Consider the following 13,664-nt stretch of genomic DNA (forward strand, 5'->3'; position numbering starts at 1 on the left):
GCAATCCATCCAATAAACGCTGAGATATTTCGGTCTCGATCTGAGTGGGACGGGCCGAAAATGTGCAATGCTAAGGTAGCTAAAAATGGCAGACTAGTAGTAGTCACAGATTTTAGTCGTAATACATTTACTGACTTTTAATGGATACCTGTGAACAATGCATTGCAGTAGTTGAGCCAGTAGTTCTGATCATTTTATATTATAGCATTGTTCTTACTAACAGCATAGTTCTATGTTCACTGTGTTACAAGTTTGTCTGCGGTTGTCCTGTGTGTGGGGGCCCAGGTCCATACCATTACTGCAGGTTTTCAGTTCAAATCACGTCAACTCAGTTATTTACTTATCTTCAATCTCTCCATATTCCTTCCACTCCCTTCTCTCATAAAGAAAAGACAGAAAAAAATTTATTTTCGAAACAGCCATCCCGAACTGCTCTTTTCATTCTACACTGATTCATAAACCAGACCACTATTATGATTCACAGAAAATCAAACTGAAGACCGTGTTTGACTGTGAAGTGTGAGAAAACATTTCCCCCTGGTTTATCAATCTCACAGCTGCCTGATGGGGGAATTTCCCCGCACCTCTCATTTCTCTACGTCCTACACCCCATTTGGTTTGGAGTGGTGCGTCACAATGTCACCATCTCCAGTCCTCTTTTCAATAATGACAAACAAAATAGAAGGTGGGGTTATGAAAGGTCGCAGACATGCAGACCTCTGGTTTCAGCCCCCCGACCAGTCACCCTGGGCTCTTGCTCTGACTGCAAGGATGGCACAGGCTGAGTGTTTAAACTTTTATTAGCCAGCATGAGCATTTGACTATACTGATGATACCTGGCTTCTCTGGGGAGCTTCCCGAAACAATCTTTTTATGCTGTTCACGCCTCACAGAGCAGCTGGAGGAGGGTTCATGGCTTTGTCAGGGGCACTTAGAAGATGCCGCAAAGAAAATGTCGCACTTTTCCTTTAAAAGGATTTCATACTTTTCATGAAATCATGGATTTCATACTTTTCATGAAATCCTTTTAAGGGAAAAGTTCAACATTTTGGCTAACGGGCTTTCGAGTTAGATGAGAAGACTGATAACACTTCCATGTCTTTACACTAAATATGAGGCTAGCCAACTTAGCTTTAGCACAAAGACTGGAAATAGAGGAAACTGCTAGCTAGGACCAGTAACTTCCCAAGAAATAGTCCAGCACATAACCCTCTGTAGTGTAAAGCACAATTTGAATTTAACAAACATGGGTGCTAGTAGGTTGGCTTTGTTACCTTTGGACAGAGACATGTTAGCTGTTTCCAGTCTTTATGCTAAGCTACATTAGCCAGCTGCTTACTGTAGCTTGTTTTACCGCACAAATATGAGAGAGGCATGAATCTTATAAACCTATTTCTGCAAATGCTTAACAGTTCCTCTAAATTGCTTTTTTGGGATTTGAGCAGCATTGGGACTACAAGGCAGGCTCTCTAACCTTCAGGCCACCACCACGCACTCCTTTTACTGTACATGTGGAGCACAAACAGTGTGACAGACCATGTGTGACTCTCCACTCTTACACCTAGTCATAAAGGTTATCGTTTTCGTGGGTTGCTGCATTCTGTACTTCATGATAGAAGGTTTTACTTGTCATGTAAGTTAGGCCTTTTATCTGCAAATCTTGCTTCCTTCCTACTCAGTGTGGGTGTTAATCCTGTTCCTGTATCTAGTATTTACAAAGTGCTGTCAAATATGAGAAGTAACACTATGCCTGATGTGTATATAGAAAAAATGTTTCAGATCATGAATAGTAGTTATGTTTTTTCTGGCATCTTGAATTGTAAATGTCATGGAAACGTAATTACGCCACTTTGTACACAGGCCTGCAGGATTGTGTGGTTGCAGCATATACTGACAACCAATCTACGCCTCCTTATCTCATTTTATCTTCTGATGTTGTTCTTCGGTGATACAAAAACCGCACTTCTCAGTGGTGGTTCGTTATCATCTCTGAGGCACTAACACAGTAAGGTATCTGTTGACTGAAGTCACCATGAAACACGCAGGTTTCACGCAGCATTTACGCAGCTGAAGTCTGTGTGAATGAACAAGACCTCTTTTTAAGAAGGACATCATTTTCCAGTCAGTCTTCCAGCTACAAAGGTCACAAGAACTGTCACACTGTGAGCAAATGTTATGCACCGGCCCACTGCACCACCAGGACCCCCCGCCCCCATTAATGCAGTCTGAATTTGTGGGTTGAGAGCAGATTTATACAAGGGAGTCAAATGTTTCCACAGGAAGTCCTTTTTTGAAACAAGCGCAAGTCAGACCAGAAGCACCTTTCAACTTTAAGAGGGAAACCTGCGCTACCTCTTGATGAACTTCACAAGGAAGTTTCCACCAGCTGAACCCAGACAGACAGACTTGAGCTCTTTTAATTCACCAATAGGTTTATGCCTAATTTGCATTTAATTTATTTTCTTTGTCATCTAGACTCAGTATTCAATATATCCTTCTTCTCTACAACTTTTGACCAAACTCATCACTATAGCAAAGACAACGGCAAAACAATTCTCCTCAGTTGCTTCCAACTTTTTATTTGATGCAGATAACACATTCATTTTCTAATGTGGCTTTAGTTGGAGGTACGTCACCAATATTCAGAAACACTGTGTAACCTCTTTGTTCCAGACGTCTAACCAACACTGCCACATGACTACCAAGACTGCGTCAGTTCATCATCCTAAAACGATCCCTCCAACTATGTGTGGGTTTATTTCAATTTTGGCATCAATAAAACTTCAAACACTCTTGGACCAGAAGTACGCCGACACCCCCGTCCATAATAAACACAAAGATTGACATAACAGACTCCATTTAGTAGCTGTTCAGGAGCTTTTCGATCATATCACATGATCTAAATCAGCAGCTGGAGTGTGTCCAGGTGTCATGAAAATATAATTGTTCATCTTTTTCTGAACTCTTTCAGGACTTCTCATCCCTGTCGGCCAAAATGTTTCATGTTTCAACACATTCTTGTCAACTGCTGTTTCTAAGTTCGGGAATGAACTTGTGAGTGAAACACTCACACAACAGTTTACACAATAGCCTCCAACAGTTTAACTCAATAATGCCCACTAGTGCACAAAGCAGGGTCCAAAAAGAACTGGTTTTCCTGAGTTAAGTGTGGAAAAACATCAGTGGCCTGCACAGAGCCCTAACATGACAATACCAGGACCCTGAAACAGAAGAAGCTGAATGAATATAGGATATTCATTTTATTATTCAACACTTGTGCTTTTTTTTACTGTGACTTGTCTTCAGTGAAAAATGCCCAGCACATCAAACAACAGCACCTGCAAATATTACAGACAAACTATTAGTTTACAGCCTGGTAGTGTAAAATGTCTAGAATTATAATGTTCACACATGAAAAATTTATTTCTTTTTACATTTATTTCCACATTCTGGTGAGTAAAGGATTTGTAGATGCAGCAAATCAAGAAGGTGGTCAAGTGAAGGCGTTGGAGATGTCACTCAAACAGTGCAGTCTTTAGCGTGTTTCTGAATGACACAGCTGAAGTTCCCCGCTATCACTTTGACTGGAGTGAGTGTGTGAGTGAGTGTGTGCTCAGGAGGGACAGACACCCACGCTTCACTGTTTTACTGACAGGAGCAGAAAATCTGCTGCCACCCCCTCAAAGCTGCACATAACACATGACTTACAGGAAACCTTACATTTCCCCCAAAGAGTTCAGCTGCCGATGTCTCACACTTTCAAGAAACCCGCATATTCAGGTTATGGCTGTATTTCACAATGTAATTTTGTCCAGGTGCTTTTGTGATGCCATGCTGAGTGACAAGTTACCTAAAAGGATCCCTTTTAAATGTTCTGTACATTATCCACTCTACTGTGTGACTTGTAGCTTTAGTCACGTGTTGCTGGGAACACCTTGGTCTACCTTTTGTGGAAGTTAACACTCACCGATAACAGATTTTTGAATGACGGAGCATATCTACATTTCCTGATAGCTGATAAGATGTGACACTTGTATAACAGGTTTGCATGACACCATATTTCTAATGTCAGACATAGAGAAATCTTAATTCAGGTTTAACTTCCCATGAAGCCAACCCGTAAATGGAGTTTAACCTGAACAGACACAACGCAGTATTTGGCATGGCTTTGTTTGAGCAAGAATCGGATTCAAAGAAAATGTATGTTAGGTCAGAGTTTGATAATGGTGTCACCAGTCAGTAGACTCATACCCGTTGCAGGGCCCATTTACACATTTAACATTTAGTTCTGGGCTTCCAGGAACACTCACTCAACCTTTGTGTATTGATAACTGGTGTAATACTAAACCTTCTTATTACTCATTAAAAGGTTATTTTGAAGTGCTTTCCCCTCACATACTATCTGAGGATAGTGTCATGTGCTGTAGATTGGGAAGCCCTTTGAGGCAAATTTGTAATATGGGGATATATTTGAAATAAGTGACTTAACTTTGCAGCTTTGCTGTCACAGGATTGCATTTATGATCATGACAATGAACACATGCAACAAAATTTACTTTAAGCATTTTTACATTCAACAATATCATGTTTTTAGTCCTCCCCAAACACTTTTTCTGTATCCAAATCACTACTAGTTGCACTTGTAAATGCTCCGTACTTGTATAGCGCCTTTCTAGTCTTTTCGACCACTCAAAGCACTTTTACATCTGCATTCACCAGTCACACACATTCATACACTGAGCCTAAGTGCTCAAACGGAAACTAACATTCACACTCACTCATACACTGGCGGAATAGCCGCCAGGGGCAATTCGGGGTTCAGTATCTTGCCCAAGGACACGCAACCAGGGGGAGCCAGGATTGAACCGCCGACCTTCTGATTAACGGCCAACCCACTCTACCTCCTGAGCCACAGCCGCCCAAAATAATATAAATAATAATAAATATATATATACTTCCAAAATATATGAATATTGTGAGTTTATTTTCTTCTGTAATTTAATTTAAAAAAATGAATATATTCTAGATTAATTAGACAAAGTGAAATATTTGAGGCCTTTTTGTTTTAATCTAGATGATTATGGCTTACAGCTCATGGAAATCAAAACACCAGTATCTCAAAATGAAAGTGAACTTTAAAATAAATTTGAATTAGCCAACTAACTAAAATACCAGGAAAGGTTTCTTACCTTAAATCTGTCTGCTGCTGGTGCAAACAATGAACTTTGTTATTTTATAATCTTTTAAGATGCACCTGTATACTGGTTAATACACTGAACAAAATTATAAACAACACTTTTGTTTTTGCCCCCATTCATCATGAGCTGAACTCAAAGATCTAAGACTTTGGTTATGTACACTAAAGGCCTATTTCTCTCAAATATTGTTCACAAATCTGTCAAAATCTGTGTCAGTGAGCACTTCTCCTTTGCTGAGATAATCCATCCACCTCACCGGTGTGGCATATCAAGATGCTGAGCAGACAGTATGGGAATTGCTCAGGTGTGCCTTAGGCTGGCCACAATAAAAGGCCTCTCGAAAATGTGCAGCTCCATCACACAGCACAATGCCACAGATGTCGCAAGTTTTGAGGGAGCGTGCATTTGAGATGCTGACTGCAGGAATGTCCACCAGAGCTATTGCCCGTGACCATAAGCCGTCTCCAAAAGCGTTTCAGACAATTTGCCAGTACATCCAACCGGCCTCACAACATGTAACCACACCAGCCCCGGAACTCCACATCAAGCATCTTCACCTCCAAGATCATCTGAGCCCAGCCACCCGGACAGCTGCTGCAACAACTGGTTTGCATAACCAAAGAATTTCTGCACAAACTGTCAGGAACCATCTCAGGGAAGCTCATCCTCATCAAGGTCTCAACCTGACTGCAACGTCGCACAGCCATTGAAGAGGAGTGGACCAATATTCCACAGGCAACCTGATCAATGCTATATGAAGATGTGTTGCACTGCGGGAAGCAAATGGTGGTCACACCAGATACTGACTGGTTGCCGGACCCTACCAATATAGTGAAACTGCACATTTGAGTGGCCAGCCTAACGCACACCTGTGCAATATCCATGCCTTCTGATCAGCATCTTGATAAGCCACATATTAAGTGGGTGGATTATCTCAGTAAAGAAGTGCTCACTGACAGATTTGTGAACATTGAGAGAAATAGGCCTTGTGTATAGAGTTAATTCAGCACATGACAAATGGGGGCAAAAACAAGTGCTGCATTTATAGTTTTGTTCAGTTAATTTTTCTAGTGTGAACACATCTATGAAGACGGTCACTTAATGTAGTTTTTGATACTACTACCATCTTATGGAGCATGTTGCCACCTAGTGGCCACATGGAACAGTCATTTACATCCTAAATGATCATATCTGAAATACATTTTTTAAGCCTGCTTTAAAGCTCAGTGTATTTAAGTGAGGATATTGATGAAAGACCGACACAATCTGCATCTCCCATCATAAGGCAAATACTACAAGACAAAACACAAGGTATTACATCTTTAATTTTTTGCAAAACAAGACTTGGAATACAGACAAGCCTGGACTCAGGCAAAGGAATCATACAGTCCTCTCTCCATGCAGCGTGCAGTGTTGCACATGAGCAGAACACCCGCAAACCCTCCACCAGACCTGATCTGGAATGTACCATTCCCATGTTCACACATTTACCACTCCAACATTTAAAACTCAGTGCAACAGGGTACTCTTTTAAAACATATGTGTTGTCACCATGAACGCAAAAACCAAAACTGCTTCTTAAAAAGGTCTTGCAGAGTAATGCTCTAGAGACAAGAGCAACACTGGTCCACCACACAACATGAATGACTATTTGTTTTGCAGTTACTGCAATTTTAAGGATGAACAATTGAAAAGTGAGGCTAAAGTGTTAGAAATCTGGGGAGGTGGGTTGGTTTAATCAACTTCTTCCATGCGCGAAGCATCATCCTCACCGTCGCCTTCTAGGGGAGGAATCTCATCTGGGACGGCTGTGGAAGTGACCTCCTCTGTGGGAACCTCATCATCATCGATACCTAAGATAAGATATTGGTTAGAGAGCAATACAAGAAACAGGCAAGTGAAAACTACCAATATTGATCTGCAGCGTGTCCTCACCCAGTCCGAGTTTGATCATTCTGTAGATGCGGTTGGAGTGGGTCTGTGGGTCGTCCAGGGAGAAGCCTGAGGACAGCAGGGCGGTTTCGAACAGAAGGATGACGAGGTCCTTCACAGCCTTGTCGTTCTTGTCGGCATCTGCCTTCTGCCTGAGAGTCTCCACGATGGGGTGGTCAGGGTTGATCTCCAGGTGCTTCTTGGCCATCATGTAGCCCATGGTGGAGTTGTCCCTGAGTGCCTGGGCCTTCATGATTCTCTCCATGTTGGCCGTCCAGCCGTAAGTGCTTGTCACAATGCAGCAGGGTGAAGACACCAGTCTGTTGGACACTGTCACCTGGGGGAGTCAGCCAAACGGTAAATTAAGACTTAACCTGTCTGCACAAGTTTAAAATTCAAGAGATGAAGTCAAGTTAACACATGCAGAACAGTAGTGTTAGAAATTCACACCTTAAACGTCTAATCTGTGTAAAGACATTTTATATGCGCACCCATTTGGCACAGTACAATATTTTAGACCAATTGTTAAAATGTCAAACTCATGTCATTTTAGTTTCACATTCTGTTAAGCCAAAATTTAACCGGCAGGCATCCGTTAGATCACTCAGAAGTTACATTAAAAAAAAAAAAAAAAGTTTGTCACCACAACCATTGGAACATCACTAACACATTTGTCAATTTAAACAGACATTCCAGGCGCTTTAAGAGCCTCCTTGCAGTTGTATAAAACTCACCAGAAAACAAGGACCACTTAGCACCTTAACACCTGTTACCAAACAAAACACTGTCAACTGTTGTAAGTTTACAAGGACCTAAAACCTACAGTATGAAGGAAAACTGGTCATCATGAATCTTGATTTTATTAAGATCACTGACCTTCTCCACTTTCTTGTCAAGGATCTCCTTCATGAGCTTGCAGAGGCTCTCGAATTTGGCCTTATCCTCTTCCATCTTTTTCTTCTCCTCCTCATCCTCTGGCAGCTCCAAGCCCTCTTTGGTGACCGAGACCAGGCTCTTGCCATCAAACTCCTTCAACTGCTGGACACAGTACTCGTCGATGGGTTCCGTCATGTACAGGACCTCGAAGCCACGCTTGCGGACGCGCTCGACGAAGGCGGAGTTAGCCACCTGATCCTTGCTCTCACCTAAAGTCAAGAAAATTAACGAAGATCAGCTTTATCCTGACTGACTTAATACAGTTTGCTAATGTTTACGCTTACATCAGTTGTGTTCTCTTAAAATGCATCAGAAAAATCTGCTTTACAAAAAAGGGAGAAACTCACCAGTGATGTAGTAGATGGACTTCTGGTTTTCCTTCATGCGGGTCAGGTACTCCGTCAGGGAGGTTGTCTCATCTCCAGACTGGGAGCTGTGGTAGCGCAGCAGCTCAGACAGCTTCTTGCGGTTTTGAGAGTCTTCATGGATGCCCAGCTATGAATTAGATTAAATGATATGGTGCTCGTTCAAAACAATGCAGTAGCCCAGAATTAATGCAAGATAATTTGACATGATGCAAACTGTTCAAGTTGCATGTAATGATCATAAGAAAACTCAAATCTCCAAGTGAATGCACTAGTGGGACAAGTAACCAAGATAACCATCTTTCAATATTGTTTATCGAGGATAAGGCTCAGTAAAAAGCCAGGTAACTTCAGAGGGTGCCTGTCCCAGTTTAAGAAAATCAGCATACAGCATTAGACAGCTGATTGTGCGACTAGGTACCATAGACAAATTGAAAAGCCTAGTATTTAGCATTGGTTTTCCACACAACACTCTAAATCAGATTACAAGTTACTAATCATGTAGCTACACTAAAATGACTACAAGACCTGAGCTGTGTGCCACACAGTGTAGTACACACTGGAGTTAAGCTTAACATCAACTGCATTAGATTATTGGATGAGTATACACAGATGGCCACAACTATTGGTCAAGCTATGCACAGAGTTTAACAATGTCAGGCCATTAACGAAGCTATGGCTACAAGGTCTAGAAAGCTAGAGTGTACAGCAACCACTAGATTAAAGAATTAAAAATTATATAAAAAAGTAACCTGGTGAATCCACAGATGCACTGAAGACAAGGAGTGCATCATGACTGAACATTCATTAATAACTTCATAAACTATACATCTTCAAATGGATCACTGCATGTTTATTTTAGATACCTTAATGTTCTTGGAGAAACCTTCATAGAACTTCTTGTAGTTCTCCTTGTCCTCAGCCAGTTCGGCAAAGAGCTCCAGACACTTCTTGACAATGTTCTTACGAATGACCTTAAGGATCTTGCTCTGCTGCAGCATTTCTCTGGAGATGTTGAGGGGCAGGTCCTCCGAGTCCACCACACCACGGACAAAGTCTGGAGATGGAAACAAAGGCTAAATGAAATGCTCCGATGGGTTCTAATAAGCCATGTTGTGTTCATGTGGCAAGACAGCATTGTGTAGGTGAAGTAATGTCAGTTCTGTGATGCAGAACAGAAACCATTTTTCCAAAACTGAAAAGAAAGCTAAGTGAACTTACTCAGGTACTCAGGAATGAGCTCTTCACAGTTGTCCATAATAAAGACCCTCCTGACATACAGCTTGATGTTATTCTTTTTCTTCTTGTTCTCAAAGAGGTCGAAAGGTGCACGTCGAGGAATAAAGAGCAGGGCCCGGAACTCCAGTTGGCCCTCCACTGAGAAGTGCTGTTAAAGGGGAAAGAAGTCACTTTAGTTTTACTTTTATTTTAAAACTACACTGTGCTGGCTGAGACATGACTATACAACAGCTGCTTTTGCATCACTGAATTTACCTTGACAGCCAGGTGATCCTCCCAGTCGTTGGTCAGACTCTTGTAGAACTCGCCGTACTCCTCATTTGTGATGTCGTCAGGGTTCCTGGTCCAGATGGGCTTGGTCTTGTTCAGCTCCTCCTGATCAATGTACTTCTCCTTGATTTTCTTAGTCTTCTTCTTGTCTTTATCCTTTGAGTCCTCCTCATCGTCTGAGCCAACATCCTCGATCTTTGGCTTGTCCTCGCCTTCCTCTTTCTCCTCCTTCTCTGCCTTCTCCTCTTCTGCTTCATCATCACTGATCTCCTTGTCACGCTCTTTCTCCACCTGCAAGTCAAAATGAGAAGTTTAACTTCAATGATATGCAAACAGTTTTAACTAGCCAAAACTAAGAAGTCAAATTCAATACTTACAAACAGGGTGATGGGGTAGCCGATGAACTGGGAGTGCTTCTTGACAATTTCCTTGACTCTCTTCTCCTCAACATACTCTGTCTGGTCCTCCTTCAGGTGCAGCACAATCTTTGTTCCACGGCCCATGGGCTCACCTGTAGACAGAATAGCAAAGAACACAATGTTACGTATAAGTCTCCACTGGGTGTCAAGTCAAAAGTTTCAGCCCCTTTCTCCTGTTCTGACAGTACAGTTGCAGTTGATACTGATCATAATAAATCTTGTTTAGTCATCTCATCAGCAGTGGCAAGAACTAGCCAATTTGTTTTTAATCGACAGCAGCACAAGGGAATGGGGAGCAAAATACTAATAATTGTATTTATTTGTGAATTTGTTTCAGGAAGGATGTGCAAAACAAAAAAAGTTGTGCTTGGTAGATAGAGTATCAGCAGAGATGGGAGATGCTGGGTGGTGTACGTACCGTTGTCAACCTTGACTGTGAAGGAACCTCCAGCAGAGGACTCCCAAGCGTACTGCTCATCATCGTTGTGTTTGGTGATGACAACCACCTTCTCGGCAACAAGATAAGCAGAGTAGAAACCCACACCAAACTGACCAATCATGGAAATGTCAGCGCCAGCCTAGAGGGAACAGAATATAGCAGTCAAAACAGAATCAACCACAATGTTTGATAACTGAATGCAAGTCTATTCTCTAGAGAATTCAGCATTGAAGTATTGTACTGTCCCAGGCCCAATACTTTGAACGGACTGTTAACAGCTTAAATAAAGCAAATACTTTAATATCAGATCCTTCAGCGCAACTTTACTATGTTTTATCCCCCTCAGCACGTTAGTGTTACAGTGCAGCTTTCCTCTACAGCACATCATTTCAGTGTGCCAAGAATCAGAATGAAAGCCAGAATGAAAGTTAGACTGCACAGACTAGACTGTGCTGATCATCGCCTTCAGTCAAAATTAAGCTTTACTACTTTCAAGTTTGTATCTTCCAGTTATTTTTTAAATTATGCCAGTGATTTAAGCACCAGCATTTAAAAAAAACAAAAACTCAAACAAGTTTTGAATCAGGATCTTTAATAGAGGGGATCAAGTTGCTCGTAAATAAAAAAAAAATCCAGAGATATAAGGCCACAGCTGTTATTTCAATGTGCAAGATAACATGTAGGTAATTAGCAGTGGATGTAACTAGTACTGGCAGATACCCAATGTTAAAAAGGACTGATGGAGACGAAAACAATATAAGCCCCCAGATTAATACATCCGATCAATATCACTGTTCTGTGTTGCAATGCAAGACTAACATTATCTGATTGCATGCAAGCATCCATGTCTTATTATTAAGTTCCATTTGCATTTATTTTCCACCTGCTGTGACTTCAAATATGTTCCACTGTAGTACCTGCAGGGCCTCCATGAAGGCCTTTGTGCCAGACTTGGCGATGGTACCCAGGTTGTTTATCAGGTCAGCTTTGGTCATGCCAATTCCAGTGTCGATGAGGGTCAGGGTGCGGTCTGCTTTGTTGGGGATGATATCAATTTTCAGATCCTTGCCACTATCCAGCTTGGTAGGGTCAGTCAGGCTTTCATAGCGAATTTTGTCCAAAGCCTGTTGACACACAGAAATCATATTAGTTTAAAAGGTACCATTATGAAATTAGGTTGTATATCTAATTTATAATATGACACTTTAGGTAAAACGCTATATTAGGCAACATGAGAACAGCAAGTTCATGTAGACTTACATCAGAGGCGTTTGAGATCAACTCCCTAAGGAAGATCTCTTTGTTGGAATAGAAGGTGTTGATAATCAGGGACATCAGCTGAGCGATCTCTGCCTGAAAGGCAAAGGTCTCAGCCTCCTCCTCTTGGTGCATTTCTTCAGGCATCTGCACACACAAATAGAGTCCTAATATCTTAAACTGCATTCAGTTAAAAAAAAAAAAAAAGAAAAAAACCCCCACTACAAATGGCAGACAGTGTACTCTCATTTTAGAGGGGATAACACAATGACAACAAGGCCTATCGTTACCGTAGATATTGAAATAAACCGTGAGAGATTTATTCCACTTCAAACCTTCAGTAATTCGGTTTCGTAAGACATAAAACGGCATATTAATTTTAATCACAAGCCGGTTTAGTAAATCTGGACTGCTGCCATCATGTTCCCAAAATCGGCGGAAGTAGCCGTTGAACAACATGGCGTCGACGGATAGACAATGGACTCCGCAAACACGTGCTAAGGAACGACTACAGACAAATATATGGATACAGATAGGGAATGCGGTACCAACGTTTAACGTACACTTTTGGTTAAAAGCTAGTAAGTGTAACGTTAAAATTCACTAGTACCAACGACTAACCTGACGTTAAAGTTAACGTTACTATAAAGCGGCCTTGTCCCGTGAACCGGAAAAAAGCCAAAACAATGATTCGTCATTTCAGATAGCGTTACTGCAGAATCAGACACCACAAGTATGCCATTAAACCAAGTCATTTTTATATTACGTAACAGTTAACGTTAAATGAACCTTAACTGACTTACGTTACCAACGACTGAAATTACGCACAGTTTAATTTTAATAACCTCTTACGTAACGTTACTTGACATTTATTTTGAAGTAAAGATGAGGGTTAATTTCTGTCGGTCGAGTGCGTAACGTTATTCTTAATTCGTTAGCCATGTTAACTAAACCGAGTTAGCGTTGTCATCTTCACCACACCTGCCTCGGTGCAACCCAAGCCAGGCCTAGGTTAATAGTGCGGCACTGTGCCGCATTTACACTGCTCTGCATCGCAAATTGTCCGTTAGTACTCGAAAATTAAATTTCATTCTGTAAGGATTTAACATTATGTAACGTCAAGAGTTAAGCAAATAGACAAGTGACAACATTCATGCTAGCTAAAGCCCACGAGACAGTTAAGATGCTACGGTTATCGTCGTGACTCATGAGCTCTGGTCGTGGTTAACGTTACATCCAACCGTAGCTCGGTGATAGCTAAGCAAAACTGAATTATTGACAGGATGATAATATGGTCCATATGCTAGTAACATACTCGTGTACGTACCTTGTTTATTACGTTGACTTATCTTGAATAAAATGCAACCAATATATTATCCCTTCTGCTCTCTGACGCAGGGAAATGGAAAGGGACTTCCTTTTAATAGACCGGTTTCTTTATACACAGTCGGCCGTATCCATCCGCGGCGCATCATCTACCACTACTAGTGTGTGTGTAAATCATGGACTGTATATAAAAAGGGGTAAACCAATAATAACAATTTTGTTTAAGAAAACGGCTCTTAGAATATACTAACTTAAAATTAAATAGTGTTAACATGAACGTAAA

At 41.3% G+C, this 13,664-nt stretch overlaps 1 protein-coding gene across 1 annotated transcript; it reads right to left on the reverse strand.

Moving 5' to 3' along the window:
* Nucleotides 1-6,505: 6,505 nt before the first annotated feature.
* hsp90ab1 (heat shock protein 90, alpha (cytosolic), class B member 1) lies at nt 6,506-13,537 on the reverse strand. Its single transcript, XM_038727789.1, has 12 exons — nt 13,383-13,537; nt 12,059-12,202; nt 11,716-11,922; nt 10,778-10,937; nt 10,318-10,451; nt 9,926-10,231; nt 9,653-9,818; nt 9,298-9,488; nt 8,414-8,561; nt 8,007-8,275; nt 7,134-7,467; nt 6,506-7,051 (listed from the first exon to the last, which is right to left on the reverse strand). Exons 2-12 carry the CDS (start codon nt 12,200-12,202, stop codon nt 6,933-6,935), a joined length of 2,178 nt encoding a protein of 725 aa, XP_038583717.1. The 5' UTR covers nt 13,383-13,537; the 3' UTR covers nt 6,506-6,932.
* Nucleotides 13,538-13,664: the final 127 nt, after the last annotated feature.

Source organism: Micropterus salmoides, unplaced genomic scaffold, assembly GCF_014851395.1.
Source record: "Micropterus salmoides isolate LMB-PRFRI ecotype aquatic unplaced genomic scaffold, ASM1485139v1 Ms_hic_scaffold_18, whole genome shotgun sequence".
NCBI lineage: Eukaryota > Metazoa > Chordata > Actinopteri > Centrarchiformes > Centrarchidae > Micropterus > Micropterus salmoides.